The sequence below is a fragment of the Pygoscelis adeliae genome, unplaced genomic scaffold, assembly GCF_000699105.1.
Source record: "Pygoscelis adeliae isolate BGI_AS28 unplaced genomic scaffold, ASM69910v1 Scaffold120, whole genome shotgun sequence".
Classification (NCBI taxonomy): Eukaryota; Metazoa; Chordata; class Aves; order Sphenisciformes; family Spheniscidae; genus Pygoscelis; species Pygoscelis adeliae.
In genome coordinates, this window is record NW_008824032.1 from 7,700,191 (window position 1) to 7,716,698 (window position 16,508).

The window sequence follows — 16,508 nt, forward strand, 5'->3', positions numbered from 1 at the left end:
CCCTATAAGATTTACTGTCTGTAGGCATGATTTTTCTTGTGCTAGCAAAATGCCAACTTCTATTCTCCAGTAAAGCAGTGGTGATATCTTTTGTCTTCATCCTTTTAGTATTTTCAGATGAATATTGTTTGTAAAGATTTTCACCAGTGCTGCAGTGTTGACAGAGTTCTCCATAAATATCTGTAAAGCTGCCCTTCAAACTTCTTAAGGTTCTTCTTTAATACAATGCCTAGAGAGAAATGAGGAATGATGGAAAATCTTGGATTCTATCACTATGAACAATATTCTCTCATCATTTCCTCACATGTTCCTCTTTATCTTCTGTCTGCATCCTCTTGTCCTTTTTTGCACCTCATGGTTAGGCTGGATAGCTTTTGAGCTCCCCTTCTCCTCTCTGTTGGCCCAGTGTGTGTTGCTCAGGAGACCCTCTGTGACTCACTTCTTTGTGCTCCAGAGTACAAATACAAAAATGACTGGATATCTTTTTTCATACAGTACACAGCAAGGCTGGGAGATCAATAGCTGCAGATTATCACTATGACCAAACTTCTGGGGAGTCTAGAAATAGCGTATATATGTTGCATAGTAAGAATGCCTAGAGTTACGTTATTTCTCAGTAGAAAAAACTCTAAGAGAAGAGATAAATAAACCTTGTTCTTCAGGGGGTAGGTTGATCGACTGATGGGAAGAAGTGCACTTTTTGAGAAGGACATCTGTCAGCTTCCTACTGCACAGTGTTTTGCAATGTTGTCTGAGACAAAGATTAGTGAGAACTTCAACTGAAGTACATTGCAGGAGGGCCCAGCTCCGAGTCCCACTTTTTCCTCTTTTGGAATTCAGAAAGGACTTTGCTTGGAGTCAAGCCTGGTCGTGATTCTCTGGAGTTTTGGGACAGGACTTTGACACTTGGCAGTAAGGAATCAGATAATTTCATTATACTGTGAAGCAAAATTGCATTTTAAAATGTCAAAAACAGACATGACATGAAATTGCTACTTATAGTTAGTGCTACTTTAAGCACCTGGTACTGGTTACTTCTAGAAAGATGTTATTGGATTAGGTGGATCACTGGTCTAATCAGTCACAGCAGTTTGTGTATTCCTGTCAAAAAACTGTTGTCGTTCCAATAATTGTTGTCGTTCCAATAATTGTTGTCGTTCCAATAATTGTTGTCGTTCCAATAATTAAATTCTTTTTAATTATTGGAAGGGTATTAAAAAAATGACATATAGAGGTTGAGATGAGGAAGCTAGTGCTTGACTTGCTTTGAAGGCAGTCTAATAAGTCTTGCCTAATAAGCTTTTAACGGTGGAGTGGTTAAATTGGGAAACAGGCCAAGAACAAAGGGAAGAGAATGTAACATCCCTAGTCGTAGGGCTGGTGGTTCATAGTGTGCTGGGACTGGTAGGTCCCGGTAACACAGCTGTTACATCCCAATAATTAAAGTGCTGTTAGGTTAAAAGTGACTTTCATGAACTGTTTTATTTTATCCCAATCCATAATTCTGCAAACAGTTGTAACGTTTTTCAGTCTGATGTCTTCCCTGCTATTTTCTGCTGCTTAATGAAGTACAACTTTCAAATATTGTGTGTTGTAAAGCAACAAATTGTAGAAGATCAATGTAACTGATGAGGTCTTGGTGCCTTACAATTTTATCTGATTAAAATATGTTGGAAGAATATCTGTTGTGTATTAGGTGCATAGTAACATGATGCTGCCTAGGAGACACAAAGTGTGTGCACGCACGCGCTCGCTCTCTCTCATGTTTGTTAGGATTAGTACTAAATTCCCCCAGTTGTATTTAGTAATGCTTCTGATTCTTTTGTGCTTTGTGACTGAAAATTCATCATAACTGGTGCCTAATCTGCAGCTTTGATTTGGGTTCTTACTGTAATCACATTTTAAGCATTCACTGGTCCTGTTTGAAGGGTCCTTAAAAAGTTGTTTTTTCACTACAGATCTGGATTTTAAAGTTGAAAACAAATTGTCGAAAGCTGCTGAAATGGCACTCTGTCTAATCAGTTCTTCTTCTTTTCCTCAGCCTTATCTGCCCACAAGGGAGAGGACACCTCCCAATTCAGTCATGCAACTGGCTGAAAGCCTGAAAGAGATCCCAAGCCGAGCCTTGCGCTTCCACTCTTCTGTTGCTTGGGGATTGCCTCTATGCTTTTTGTTTCTATTTTGGTTCAGGTAGAACTTGAAAGGAAAGTGTCCCTAGGAGAAGTGATATGTGTATTGCCGAAACTGGGACAAGGGAGGCCAAGTCACTGGATTTGTAGATCTGTGCTGCCACTGGCAACTTGCTTCTCCTCCTGTGCCTCAATTCCCAAATCTGGGAAGTGGAGCTAACATCCCGCTTTGCAAACACAAATGAAATCTCATGCCTCGTCTTTAAGGCACTTTGAATTTTTTTGGCAAGACATCTATCTGTGTACGATGGTGACAGTAATTCCTTTGGTTAAGCCTCCTGGGTGTTGCAGTCGTGGGCAATCTGTCTGGAGCAACAAGGTGCCCTGTTGCTCTGATGAGTGAGAGTGAACTCAGGAATACAAAGTAGAGGAAAATCTTGATAGGTTTATCACAGTTAATTATTAAATGAACCTTGTAGTAAAGATCTTTATGCAAAATACATTCCTACTTTGATTTCTATCATTAAAGGAGCCTGTCTCCTCTCTACAGAGAAGAAAAATCTTAATTACTTCAGTAGAGAAACAGCCCAGAAAGCTGAATATTTGGGTCCTCCTTTGTTTCTCTAAAACATGGATTTTGCTTACAGCTCATAAAACTGCAAAGGACAAAAGTTCTGTAAAAAGCAGATCTCCATAGTACCCCAGAACCTGATAACTGATGAGTATTTTAATTAGATTCTTGCTGGCTGTGAAGGCCTACGTGAGTGGCCCATTCTTGACTGATAAAGTGTAAGAGATCTGGAGATCTGTCTTGCAAAGCAGCTTTCTCATACCAAGGTAGCCTTGTCCCTGCAGGTGGCGGTTGTCATTTGTCTGCCACTGCCCTTTCTTCCCTCTTTGTTGGTTTCTTGTGAAGCAGTGGCTGTTCACTGGAGTATTGGCTCTGAAAATCAAGAATGAGGAAATGTTTATGCTCTGTCACAGATTATTTATTCATTTATTTATTTCCTGAATGATCCCCAGCCAGTCACTTAATCTCTTTATAAACTGGCAATTCACCCCTCAAGTCAAGACTGTAGGCTGGCTGCTTCACCGGAACCTGTGTGTGGAAGTGTCTGAGCTGCTCAGCCTTTCCAGCAGTGTGGACAAAAAGAAACTAGACATCTGGTTTCTCCCTCCGACATGGTCTTGCATTTCCTGGGCAAACCTGTCCAAGTCCCTTCATTTTGCTGCTGCAATTATTTTTTTTCACCTTGGAAAAAAGGAGGAAATATATTTTCCTGGTTTCACAGGAGTGTTATAAGGAAACTTTTGTCAGTGCTAGTGAGCCATGGTGTAACAGTATAGTGGGATGGCAGGAACTGCACCTGCCTCCACTTGTTTCTACATTCTGTAAGCTCAAGGAGCTGCGTGGACTGAATATGTACCAAAATCTCAGGTTTTCCCTTTAGTAGTTTGCAGATTTTTTTTGAAGAAGTATGCACTGTTTTATATGTAGAAGGTTTTTTCTACGTAAACCTTAATGTGAAAATATGGTGGGGGATACTTCACGGACAGCTTTTTTCATTTTCATTGGTAAATACAATTTTTGAAAGCCCTCCAACTATCTGTCTCATTTACTCAGAGCTTCCACTGACCTTTTCATGTGGTAGGAAGCTCACCAATACTCTGCCACATGTATTAGCAGACTGTGTACAATTTAGGTCTTGAGCGTGCTAGAACCTAGATACCACATGTGTTTTATTCTCATCTACTAAATTTATGCAGTGCTAAAAATTCCTGCAATTTAAAGACTAGTTAATAAAAGGATTTAATGACCAGGAGTCAAATCCTGCTGTTGTCATTCATTACAAGGTATTCTTCTATGATTAATTCTGCTCTGAATAAATGTCCAGAAATGTGTAGTTTCTCACAAATTGTACTAGAGGACAGGCATTTACGTTCTATAAAAACAGTGATTCTATGAAATTCACTCTCACAGGGTACTGTGCTTGGCTGACATAATCTTTCAAATGGCCTGATCTTGTAAGCACAGGCAAATCTAAAATACACATTCAGTGGTTCTTGTTCTCCAAAGTTTAATGTGTTTTTTTACAATGTCATTCAGTCTTTGAGGATGCATTCTGGAGAGAATAAAGCAAGCAGTACAATCAGCAATAACATACTTGTGAGTTATAACCTTAGAAGCAGTAGTTTATTTTGCACTAACGTGTTTTTCCCCTAGAAGACATGAACTTTTGTGCTGGTTTATTGGGAATATTTATTATCATTCTGCATTGTTTCTAGCTTAAAGTAGGACCCCCACTCTGGTGAACGCTGTATAAGAACAGCAAAATAGGCAGCCTGTGCGCTGAACTGATTACTGTTTAAGCATCAGTGTTGCCAGTGGAACTTAATTAAAAATATAAATCTTGATCTTGAAGCAACTGGGTATTTTGCAGTTGATCTGAGAAAAGCAAAGGCTTCACTAATTACCTTTTTCTGGTAGAGATTCAACGGCTGCATGGAATTTAATTGTTTGAAATCATCAACATGTCACTTTAGATAGAGCATAGAGTATGTGAACTCAGCTGTACTCTCTGCTTCCTCTCACAGCATTACACAAACACTGGGGTTTTTTGTTTGAAAATAAGTGGTATATTGGCATAAATACCTTCCAGTTGTAAATTCTGCTGAATACTGTCTTTTGCGTGTTTCTTCAGGGCTAGTTGGAAAGATTATAAAAGCCATCATCAATGAAGGATTTCAGATCTCAGCTTTGCAGATGGTAGGTTTCCTTTTGTGTATGTTTTTCTGATAAACAGAAGTTGGAGAAGTGCTGTGTGCATTTCACATCAAGGCACAGGTGTTTTCCTGCAATACAAACCCTTCTGCAGACTGTGTAGCAATGTTTTGGGATCAGCACTGTCCTTGTGATATTTGTGTTTTATTATTTGATTGATCAGCTGATCTGTTTCTCGTTACTGGGTGACCTTGAGCCAAGACACTTTACCTCTGTGTATCTCATTTTCCCTATAGTTAGAAGGGGGATAATGATATCTGTCTCTTTGGAGCAATTTGAGATATCTTTACAAAATGTACTGGCTAAGATTAGAGAAATGGTTCTTAATATCCTTCCTCAATTTTTTTTAATATATATTTAGTGTGAATTTAGGGGAAGGCTTTTGAAGATACTTAAAGGATTTTGACACCCTGATCACCCTCAGCAGTTAAAGAAAGTTGGCACTGAGATTGTTCCCAAGAGTAGTCCTGTAAGTCCTGCCCTTTGATTTTTGTAAAAGTCTCGAGAACTGAAATCCCCCTAGGACTCAAATCCCCACCACAAATGAAGAATAGCCCCTTTCCTTTACTATGCAACAAACAGATCCTCTTGCGTGTCTTGGTGGCATCAGCCAACACTATGTTGTCTACATATATTTAAGGTGGAAGAAGATACTGTGTGCTATGTTGCCTGTGGCATCATTGGCTAAGTTGTTGACAAACTTCGTATTGCAGCTGTAAAGCCATTCCTTTTACCTAGTAAAACATAAAGTATTCTGAATATTTGGTGGTTGAGAAGGGGTGTCTGTCTATTTTTTTTGTTGTTTAAGGCAGACTGGCTAACATTTTTGTTTTCTTAGTTCAACATGGAGCGTGCAAATGTGGAAGAATTTTATGAGATTTACAAAGGTGTCGTCGCTGAATACGTGGTAAGCCTAAGTTTGAGAAGAATCTGTTTAAAAACAAAATATGATTAAACAAGGAAGCGGTCACATCTTTCCTTTTTTGGGATTGTGGTAAGATTTCTTTTAGGAACCTGGTATTGACCAGTTCTAGCTTGTTCTCAAATAAACTAACTCATCTTGAAAATTGTGCTATCCATGTTGTAAGAAAGGAGAGTCTTTTGTGAAAATTGTTCAGCCATAGAATTTGTAAAACACAACAGAGTGGAAAAAAAAACCAAACCCTCAGATAAGACATTTTATTGCGGTAGAGCTATGAGAATGTGTCACATCTGTATCTTTGTTTGATTTGATACTGCAATAGTGGCTTGGACCAGAATATATATTTATTATTTTGTTCACAATGGGGCTGCTGTATTTGAATGCTTTCCTAATGACATCTTGACCTATTCTTAAGTTTATTGATCTGACTTTTGTGGATCTTCAGAAAATTTAAGAAGTTTAAGATATGCTGTAATCCCAGTGGACATCTAAGACACTACATATTATTATGCCTTGTTGTACTGTCACATAAAACTTCCTGACTGCAGATAGAACAATGGGAATACAAGACGATGAGCTTGCATTTCTGTATCACCTTCTGTCAGAGGATTTTGGTTCATTTTACAAATAGTAATGAGTTTAACTTCAGTGCCATGCTAAGTACTATGCAAATTATCCAAATTAATTTTTAAATGGTTAAACTATTAAAAGTTTTCTACACAGTTACTAATATTACTCCAGACAGTTACTAATATTGCTCTGATAATGACATTTTTATTTTCTTTTTTTCCCCCCCTCTATGATTGTTTAGCCTAACTTACTTCAACAGGGTTTGTAGACTTGCCTTTAAATAGGTTAGGAGTACTGTTAGTTCACTCTTAGATTGGGGAGTACTCTTAAAGTCTCCTCTGATAACACTGTTTTTGACAAGGACCAAAGGAAGACTGGACAGGCAGACTTGTAGGTACATGGCAGAATTCAAATATGGTAATATCTGACCACTATTTCAGGGCCCAGAGAATCCTGTGGTACTGCAAAAGTCTCTCCTTTGAACCAAATTGGAAATTCTCTACCATCTTCTGTAGCTCTCTTGTACAATCTCTGACCCCCTAATAAGTTGCAAATTTTAGTTATATAATTTAATTTGAGAGTTGCTCAGAAGGGAAAGTGACATTTAAACGTGGTAAGTCAATAAAGAAGATATGTTTTAGATGGGATTTGAAGAAAAGTGAGAATCTAGGGCTCTGTCCTGCAAGCCATATGTGCTGGATTCACTCAGTTGAAATGAAATGAAATTAATATCTCCGTGCACTCAGGATGTCTGTGAAACAGGAAAATGTGGGAAAGCTAATCATGATGGTAAAGGGATCCAGAGAAGGCACATATGGGAACATCAATAGATATAGTCAGTGCAGGCCAAATAGGAAGAAGTATGTTGTGAAATAGGATATTGAAGAAAGAATATGACCTCTTATATCTGTGACTCAGAACTGTCTGTTTTGATCTGAATTTTATTTATCATTCCAAAATAACTCAGCACAGACGATACTTGGCATCCAGAAATCCTTTTCAAAAGCTGTACTCCCATTTCTTCTGGTTACCCCTTGCCAGTCAGATAAAGGTTTGACATTGTATATAAAGCACTTCTCTGTGAAAAGAGAAAGCTGAACAATTGCCCAAAATTTTAGCTTTGTTGGTATCTTCCGCATGGAATTTTGCATACTATTGATTAGTTTTTGTGCTGTTTTGCTTTATATTTCCTACTGTAGCCGGAATAGAAAATGGGGAAAAAAGGAGGGAGATTATATTGGGTCAGCTCAGAATCCACTTTGTTAATCAAAAATGCTTGAGCTTGATCCAGCTCCAGGAATGGTTTTGGTTGACCACAAGCCATGTTATTTAATGAATAAACTATTTGCTAAAGAAAATTTGATTTAGCTGTAACTGGGAGTCTTACCAGAGAAAAAGTGTCTGCTATTTAAATTCAGCTCTGGACTTGATGAGGCTGTGTAAGGTAGACCAAGCTTGTCTCACATAATACCACATGCCTCTGTGCTGTAGTTGATGGCAGCTGGTCTTCAGTCCTCAGCTTTGTGTTGTAATGAAGGAGTCAGGAGTAACTTTGCTCACGTTGGTTGCTGTTGCTGGTGGGATGTTAGTGCTGATACAGAAACTATAGAAAAGGGAGGAACGTGAAAAAACACAGTTTGCAGAGAGGAATTCAGTTGATTTAACTAAAGTTAAAAGCCTGTTTTTTCTCTACTTCCCTGTTAACAGTTATTTAGATGACAGAATTCAATGAAATTGTACAGAGTAGTGACTTTGTGGCAATTTACTCTTTCTTAACACAATGAAATATATTGCCCTTTGACCTGTTCTTAACAGAGGATCCATTGGTGATAAGACAGTTTTTGAAATTAAAATATTTATTCATGTTGTAAAGCATGAAACTGGTCTGCACTCTTTTCATGTCCTCTCAGGAATACTTCTACCTACATTTCCTAGGATCAGGTTGATGATAGAGGCACTTTGCTAAAATTCTGCCCTGTTAATTTCAGAGTGGAGAGATTAAGCACATGCTCTCAGTGTGGAATCCGTTATGAAGATACCAACTCTTTGGAACAATGCTGCTTGACTTGGAGTCTTTGTGTATTTAATTTCCATCACAATTCATAAAAGGCAGAGGAGGACTTAATCCTTCGTTTCCCTCTGCTTTTTTGCCCACTCTCTATGCTCTTGTTCTTTGCCATGGCTCATCCTTGACCTGCCCATGGCTGGTGGGTGTGATTGCAGTACCTTGCTTGTCCTTCCTGTCCTCCCTTATTTCCTGTGAATGTTTTCTCCTTTCCCCTTTCCTCATTGGTTTTGATTCTTTTAATTGTCCTGATTCGTTCAAAACTTGTCTGCCCAAATTTGTAGACAAGTATGCAATTATAAGGGCGTGTTTTAAAAAAGGAAGTCAGACTAGAACATCAAAATAGGTTCTTTCTGCTTGTGAAACCTATACCTCTAATTAACAAACTCCAAATTGGCACTAATGCCCAGAGTTAATTTAAGCTTATGAAAACTAAGACCCATTTTCATCACCCACTCAGAACTCACGATGTCTCTTTACGCTCCCAGAGGGTCCAGGGGAACATGATTTTGGTGTAACTGAGATTCTGGTAACAGTACACCACAAGAATGTTGCCAGATCAAGGACCCTTTCCCTAACAGGTTGTGCCACAGGCCCCTTTCAGTTGTGTTCTGTTGGCTTGTGTGTTTCAGCTTCTGTAGTAATACGTGAGGAAAAGACAGTGAGAACCAAAAGTCCAAGAGATATTTTAATGACTTAAAGCCATCAAACGGGTGTATATTTGGAAACAGAGATAGGCTGTGTACCATGCTCCCTGTAGGGAACACTGCAAAGTACATTGCTGCCTGTGGAACTGGCTGAACATAGTGTGATTTTTTCAGGCTTATACCCAGCAAAGTCTGTTCCGTTGATTCAGTCTAGTTTGACAAGTTATGGGATACTTCTGTGAAATCCAGGTCCAGATCAATAATGATGTACCTGCAAAAGTATTTAAAGTATTGTGGATGCTGTTGCATGCTATTCAGTATCCTGTTGAAGCTGAATATCCAATTTACCTCAATCTCCACCTTCTAAATCAAGTAGCAAAACGGAAAACATTTCTTTTGTTGTGAATACTAATGACATCTTTCTTTCATGTCTTTGCTTTCCTAAATGCACCAATATTTCTTAATTGTTCCTGTCCTGTAAGTTTGGGTCTAGTTTTGGGAAGGAATACAACCCTTGCTAATGCCCAAAGAAGCTCAGATTTGTTCCTGTCTTTTTTTCTCTTCTAGGAGATGGTTACAGAGTTGTGTTCGGGCCCTTGCATAGCAATGGAGATTATACAACCCGAGCCTCCAAAAGCGTTCAGAGACTTCTGTGGTCCTTCTGACCCTGTAAGTACTTGATTGAGTGATAAGGAACGCTTAAAATGTTGATGTGCTGTCTATGTGAATTAAAATATTGCAGTGTGGTATGGCTGCCATGTACCTGCTGCATTCCTTGAAAACATGTAAGCGTTACCTTATTATGGAGGTCAAATGCTAGTCTTAGTGGACCAATTTGCAAATCCTCTAGCAACTCTTCTGATCTTACCTAAACCAGATGATAAAATACCGTGATGGTATTTGTGTGAAAGGAAAGCTATCTAGGCAAAAATCTCTGTTAAAGACTCATAAATATTCTAACACAAGGCTTCAGAGCCCTGGAACAAATAGTTATTGCTTGTGCATGCCAGTGTAAATCAAATGTTAGTCCACTGCAGTCTGGCATTCTCCTAGGATGAAACTGTAAAAGGAGAATTGGTTCCTTTGTTTTTCAGAAGGAAGTGAACAAAAAAGGGTGTAAAAGTTTTCGTACCAGTTTGCTATGCTAATGCTTCTAGCTTTTATTTTTCATTTCTTGAGGTGACTAATTGGATATGCATGATACTGTGTGCAATTTGGAGACAAGCGTAAGTGCTGTCTCAAAAAGTTTGCAGTTTTTTGTTAAACAATGAAGGCTGCTATACAACACAGAAGCCATGAGGTGAAATATCAAGATGGAGGCAATGAGGTCAGGGTTTGTATGTTCTTTGGTTATGATTTGATGTTTTAGTTGCAGACTGAGTGGCTTTACCAGTTTCCGTATTAATATTTCCAGATTAATATTTGAAGGGGAGAACAAGTTGTTCAGGATATATCTTTCTTCAGATCCAGAGTTTCCATTACAGAAAGCACAAGTTAAAGGCATTATCCAAACCTTTTTTTCCCCTTCTGTTTGGTAACATACAAATGTTTCTCTGCTGGGTTAGCATCTTGTAAGCAAACCTGTTTATCTGACTTAGTTTTAACTGCAGGATGGTATATCAGTAGTAATGTATACAATATGGTGGTTTCAGTTTTGTTTCAAATTCCACATTTAAAGTTTCTGGTCTTCAAAACTTTTAAAGATGCAGTTGTTTTATTTGGGCCTATTATATCCTTTTCATGTTTCTGCTTGTTTAATGCCTGGTACGTCAAAATCAAAATATGCTTGCAAACATCACAGCTGCTTTAGGTTATTAAAGACAAGTGTACCTATACAAGGGGAATTTCTCTATTTTTCCTTACTACATCACAGGAAAAGCTCTGTCATAGCCATCCAACATGTGTGTGACCGAAGGAACTGTTGATGAGCGGAGGAACTGAGGGATGTATAAACTGATGGCTTTCTCTGGGTAGCACAAGAAAACAGCAAAGGAGGGAACTAAATTCCTGTCTCTCAGATCTCTTGCTAGTGACCTGCCTATGCTGTTTGTGTTTCCCTTTTAATGATTAACTGTGACTTGTGAAGTGAAAATGAGTACCCGCGTGAAGCAGGCGGCTGTAAGTTTTGGACAACTGACTTCATAGCAGTTATACTAATGGTATGCAATAATGGTATACACTAATGATATGTTTAGCAGTTACACTAATGGTATACACTAATGGTATGTTTGGAAGACAGGCAGCTGTGTTATATATTTCTGTCTACTGTTTTCTGTAAGAATTGCAAATTAATTGATTCTTCAGGCACATAAAGCATATGTACAGTAACTACAGCTGCTCTCAAGAGTGATCTTTGCCTGAAATTTATCTGTCTCTTCAGATAGTGTTTGTAGCTTGTCCTTGAGGAAGAAGGGAGTAAGGTATCTCAGTAGTCTTTTGTCATTCCCAACTGGATTCGTCAGAGAAGCTCACAACTGAACTTTGTGGTTACAATATCTATCTCAAATAGGGGTAGTAGAAACCATATAACAGCAGTTTCATTATCTAGCAAGATTATATATAGACCATGAAGATACCATGGACTTGATATTCTAGTGGTTAAAGTAAATCTGAGTGTCGTGCAAATAGTGCATTATCATTGAGAGATCTGGATCTCTCTGCAACTTGTTTGTTTGTTTATATATGCTAGATCCTGATGTCTGTACAGCCTGTTTATAAACACAGGTTAAGAGCAAGTTTACTACAAAATGTACCTGATTGGGTCACTTTGGCTCTTGTTAAATAGTACCCTATTTGGCAGGTATTACCATTGAAGTACCTGTGATTACTCTCAAAGCAAGGTGCTGTTTGAAATGAGTAAAGGTGTTGGAATTTGACTTATATAATCAATCTCTCCCAATCACGTGTGCTGTTAATTATATCTTAGATACATAGCAAATGTCATAATTACTTTGTGGCGAGTCAGATATCTAAACTGGGTGTGAATGTTAACAGCCCTTGCAGTCTGTTCTTGGTTTTGCAGGGAGGCAGCTGGGGTACACTTCAATAAAAGGCATCCAAACAGGTAATACAAATTTTCCCAAATCAAAGCATGATGTCTTTTGGAAATAGGTCTGCTTTTGTCCAAGTCCCTTGACGTTTAGGGCTGAAGAAAGAATTAGAGTTGTTCCATTTTGAGGATTATACTTTAATAAGCTAGCAATTTATGCCAAGTGTACAATGCTAAAAATGAAATGGAACTTTGTGCTATTTTCTATAACTGGGGAATATTTTGTTAGCACTGCAGGTCAGTAAAGCTTTCTGCCGAAAATATCCTTCATTATAAACCAGCTTATAAATACTTTACTAAAACCTCTCGTGGTAGTAGGGAAAACTACGAACCAAAAACATGTTTTGAGCCTCTTTGTAGTAGTGTATGAACAGCCTATCAAATCTGGAAAGCAGGCAGTGGGATAGATACTTGTCTGTAAGGAGCTGTGCTGGACATGCTCACTCTCAAAATTACTGTGACCTGATTGAAGGGCTCAGTGTCAGAGGTTGCAGGCTTGTGGAACATTTGTCCCTGGTGGATAGTATATGCACTAGGAGAAATGCTTTTCTGCAGATTTTGCTGCTGCTTTCATTCTTGTTGTACACTGGCACTTTTCTAGTGGGTGGCTGGCTGGGTCATTGCACTCTTGATGAACTGTCAGCATCTTTAATTACACTAGGTTTAAGCTCCTGGAGTGCAGCTGTCATTTTTTTGTGTCATTGGTGGTCTCATCTGAGGCCTTTCTGTAATCTTTCAGATCAGCCGTGATGCTTGTTTTTCTTGTCTTCCGATTGCAGCCTCTAGCTTAGCTGTTCCTCACAGCCAGGTCCCAGACTACTTGTGTGACTTGCTCTTGGTGTCGCTCTGCGCCTCGTTCTCTCTGTCCTGGAATGCCTCTGTGGCTAGCAAGTAGGGCTTAGAAATGGAAAACTCTCTCCACATCTGCTATAATAAACAGGTATTTATGCTTTACTTATTGTTGCAGCACCCCTATAAAAGGCCAGCAGGCCATTCTGATGCCCATCTTGAAAATACTGTTTCTTTACAATGTTAATAAGGACTGTTTAAAAAAGATCTCTGAATTCCACACAAGTCTGTAGCTTTTCAAGGAGGGGAAGCACCCACAGCTTCCACTATGCACCCAAAGCCAGGAAGTTTGAGATCTTGAGATCCTATGAGCAGCTGAGCACTTTTATTTGGATATTTAAATTTCAAACAGGAATGGGATTTCTGAAATTACTTTGAGTTACACTGATTTTCCATGGTGTGTCTGAATCACTTAAGACCTTTTTCAAAATATACTATCAAATCTTGTTATGCATGTTGTTAAATTACCTTTTTTTGTGCTGGGTGCTATTTCACTCAGTTTCTACTGGTGCAGTTCTGACATCAAGAGAAAAAAAAATTACACCTATGGCAAAGAGGTAACTGCTCTAGAAAGCTAGGAAGAGGAGTTAAAATTTTAATTAAATCAGATTAATACAGAGCACAAACCTTTTGAACTTTTGATGCACACTATCAATTAGAAGTAAGAGTTGCTAACTGTGACCAAAGTTCAACAGAAAAGAAGCTATGTTTCTTCCTCTTCATCGTAAAGAAATGAAAATGCTTGGAGGGGTAGGGGTAAATGCAGCACGATGTGCACTATCAAGAAAGCTGTTTTGTTTAAGTGTGGTACAAAAAAAACCCCACAAACTGTTCTGCATTGATTTGACATTGTTTCACATAGATCAGGAAGCAAAGGCTATCATGGAAAACCTCAACTTCGGAACAGGGGGATGGTGGACAGGGAATCCTGTCGCTGCTTGCACTTGCTGGCATCGGTGTTTCATTTGATTGGTGTTTGTATATTTTTGGCCTCTGGAGCACTTGGAGGCCTTTTGTTATTACTTATGTCTGAAGCTACAGCTTCAGTTTTCACATCTTCTTCATGCAGCTTCTGTGTTGAAATAGTTGCTGGTAATGTTTTGTAATGGAATTGTTGAGGTGATTACTTAGTATTCGTAAGACACTTGTAAAATGCTGTAGAAATTAGATATATTGCTTTTATTTTTTTATTTTTACCTTTCTTTTGAACTTTCTTCATACACAAATGAAAAGGTTGGTTATAACATGTGGTTCCAGGAGTCTACATCAGCTACATGCTCCTGGCTGATTGCATAACTTTTAGTAGACTTAAGAGCTTTTAGTTAGGATTGGCAGTACGCTAAAAGTGACTCGAGTACCTTCTGCTGTGAGATATTATTGAAGTGATGGGACGCGCTGCAATATTTCTGCATCCAGTGGGCTGAAAAGGAATATTGGTATACTTGCTTTAGATCCTAACCTACATTCTTTTTATATTGGGGATTTGCAATTTTAAGGGTAACAGTGTGTTAAGAGTCTTTGTACTTTTGCATCGACGCCAAAGAGCTAAAAGGGAGATTAGATGGTTTAAAACAAAGCGGAGAACTGAAAGAGCTGGAGTCTGCTTTAGCTCCATTCCTGACCTCACTATGTGACCTTGGACAAAAAGTTCAATATGTTTCTGCCTCAGTTATCACATCAGTTAAATAAGGGTAACGGTATGAGCCAAAGAGCACTGTTGCTGTAAGATTTTTGTTTGTATAGACCTCGTGTGAATCTCTAACACTGAAAAATATCTACATGTGAGGCCAAAAATGTTCATTTTCATTCCTGGAACTACATTAGGAGCATGACATTTTCATATTACATCACATAAAAAATAGTTCAGTGGAAGATATAAAGAAATATAAAGACTATTTTTGAGCTCCCAAGTATTCATTTTCTGGTAATAGCTGTTTCAATACCTAACAGCTCTTTCAATGTGGATTCTCCCTGTAGCCTAGTAAGCCTCGATCAGAGTGTTGACAGTGAAGTACATAATGTGTTTCAAGAGAAATAACATTTATTAATCTAATTCTTTGATGAAGAAGATTTTCATGTAATTGATTATCTGCTTAGATAGCCTGAGTCATGTAATAATAATAAAAATTTTCATTCAGCGCCAGACCATTATCAGCTAGAGTAGCAAACCAATCAATACCAGTTACGATATCCTGCTGTCTAAGCCTGCAATGGGAAAGACATGACTGAATTGCTTAGATGTTATTTAGGGTCAGTTATCTGACTCTGTCCTTTCAGTTTTTAATTTCCACATCAGGCTCTGCAGGTCTAATGAAAATGTGTTCTAGACAGTGCTAAGGCCTCTTAGTTGGGGGACATGGTAATTTTTGACTGAGTGTCTGTGGAGGGAGATTCTTCCCTCTAGTGCAGTCCCCTTTTGCTGACCTGACACTGCTGGTTCAGAAAGCCCAAAATCTCGGTGGGTTCAGGACCTCTCCTACCTTGTTCTGTGTCACCCCTCTGTGCACGGGCAGGGGACTTATTAAGACTGGATCTAGAAGAAAGGAAGTGTTAAGACAGCTGTGCTCTAATGACCCACACCTGTAATGTGACTGAAACCATGAGTTGCCACCACCACTTTAGACTGTCAATATGCTGGTGTATAGTTTGAAATTTACTTCCAAAAGTCTTATAGCTTGTTGTCAGAGACAAGCCTGTGTCTGTGTGGATGCCAGACACCACACCTGTGGCAGTGAGTTGCTTTCCCTGGTTTAAAATGGATGGAGTCTGCACTGGCTGCACCAGAAACAAGACTGATACATAAATGTCATATCTGTTCTTCCTGTCAAAGCTGCGTGTAGCCCTGGGAGCAGCTGTGAGTCAAGAATCCAATAATTAATTTTTACAGGCATAAATTCAGTGTTCATAGTAAGTTCTCCTGATGTGTTTCTCTTGCTTCTGAATGGGTATTGCAGAGGTCTGCCAGCCCCTGACACCCTCCCCCTGCCGCCCTGTTTGCTTTAATCGTGTGTGTGTGTGTATGTGCTTTGTAGTGATATGTATCCGTGATCTGGGTACAATTTTGAGGTGACCTGCTTAGAGCTCTGTTTCTTGCATACTGTCTTCTCCAAGCCACCCTTTGCAGGCGACGGGAAGTCCTTTGATAGGAAGAAGGACTTCAGCCTCACTGAAGTATGTCTTTGTGGGAAGATTAGAACAAAAATCAGAGCACTAGTAGTGGTGGAGGAGCCTTTGGCTTGCAAGTGGCTTGCTTTAAATGTGGCTTGTTATTGCCTGAAGGTTGCTGTCATATGATGGCTGTTCAGTGTCATGTGGAACTGGAGTTTGTAGGCTCACTTTGATTCTTGATGGGTAGGTGCATATGTGTTGAAAATTGCTGTTATTAGTGGTGACTGGCAGTCTCCATCAGGAGACTAAATACTGACAGAGCCCTCAAGACCGAACTCTGCTTTAAATCCAATGTGATTGAGGCATGTTGGCAAGGTTACAGGTTTT

General features: G+C 39.0%; 1 protein-coding gene across 1 annotated transcript in view; it reads left to right on the forward strand.

Annotated features, from left to right (window-relative positions):
- The window catches only part of NME7 (NME/NM23 family member 7), a 74,451-nt gene that overhangs the window by 27,999 nt on the left and 29,944 nt on the right, over positions 1 to 16,508 (forward strand). The window contains exons 8-10 of the mRNA XM_009330587.1: positions 4,832 to 4,896; positions 5,750 to 5,818; positions 9,683 to 9,784. Of these exons, the coding sequence (XP_009328862.1) occupies positions 4,832 to 4,896; positions 5,750 to 5,818; positions 9,683 to 9,784 (236 nt within the window). The remainder of the gene's footprint in view (positions 1 to 4,831; positions 4,897 to 5,749; positions 5,819 to 9,682; positions 9,785 to 16,508) is intronic.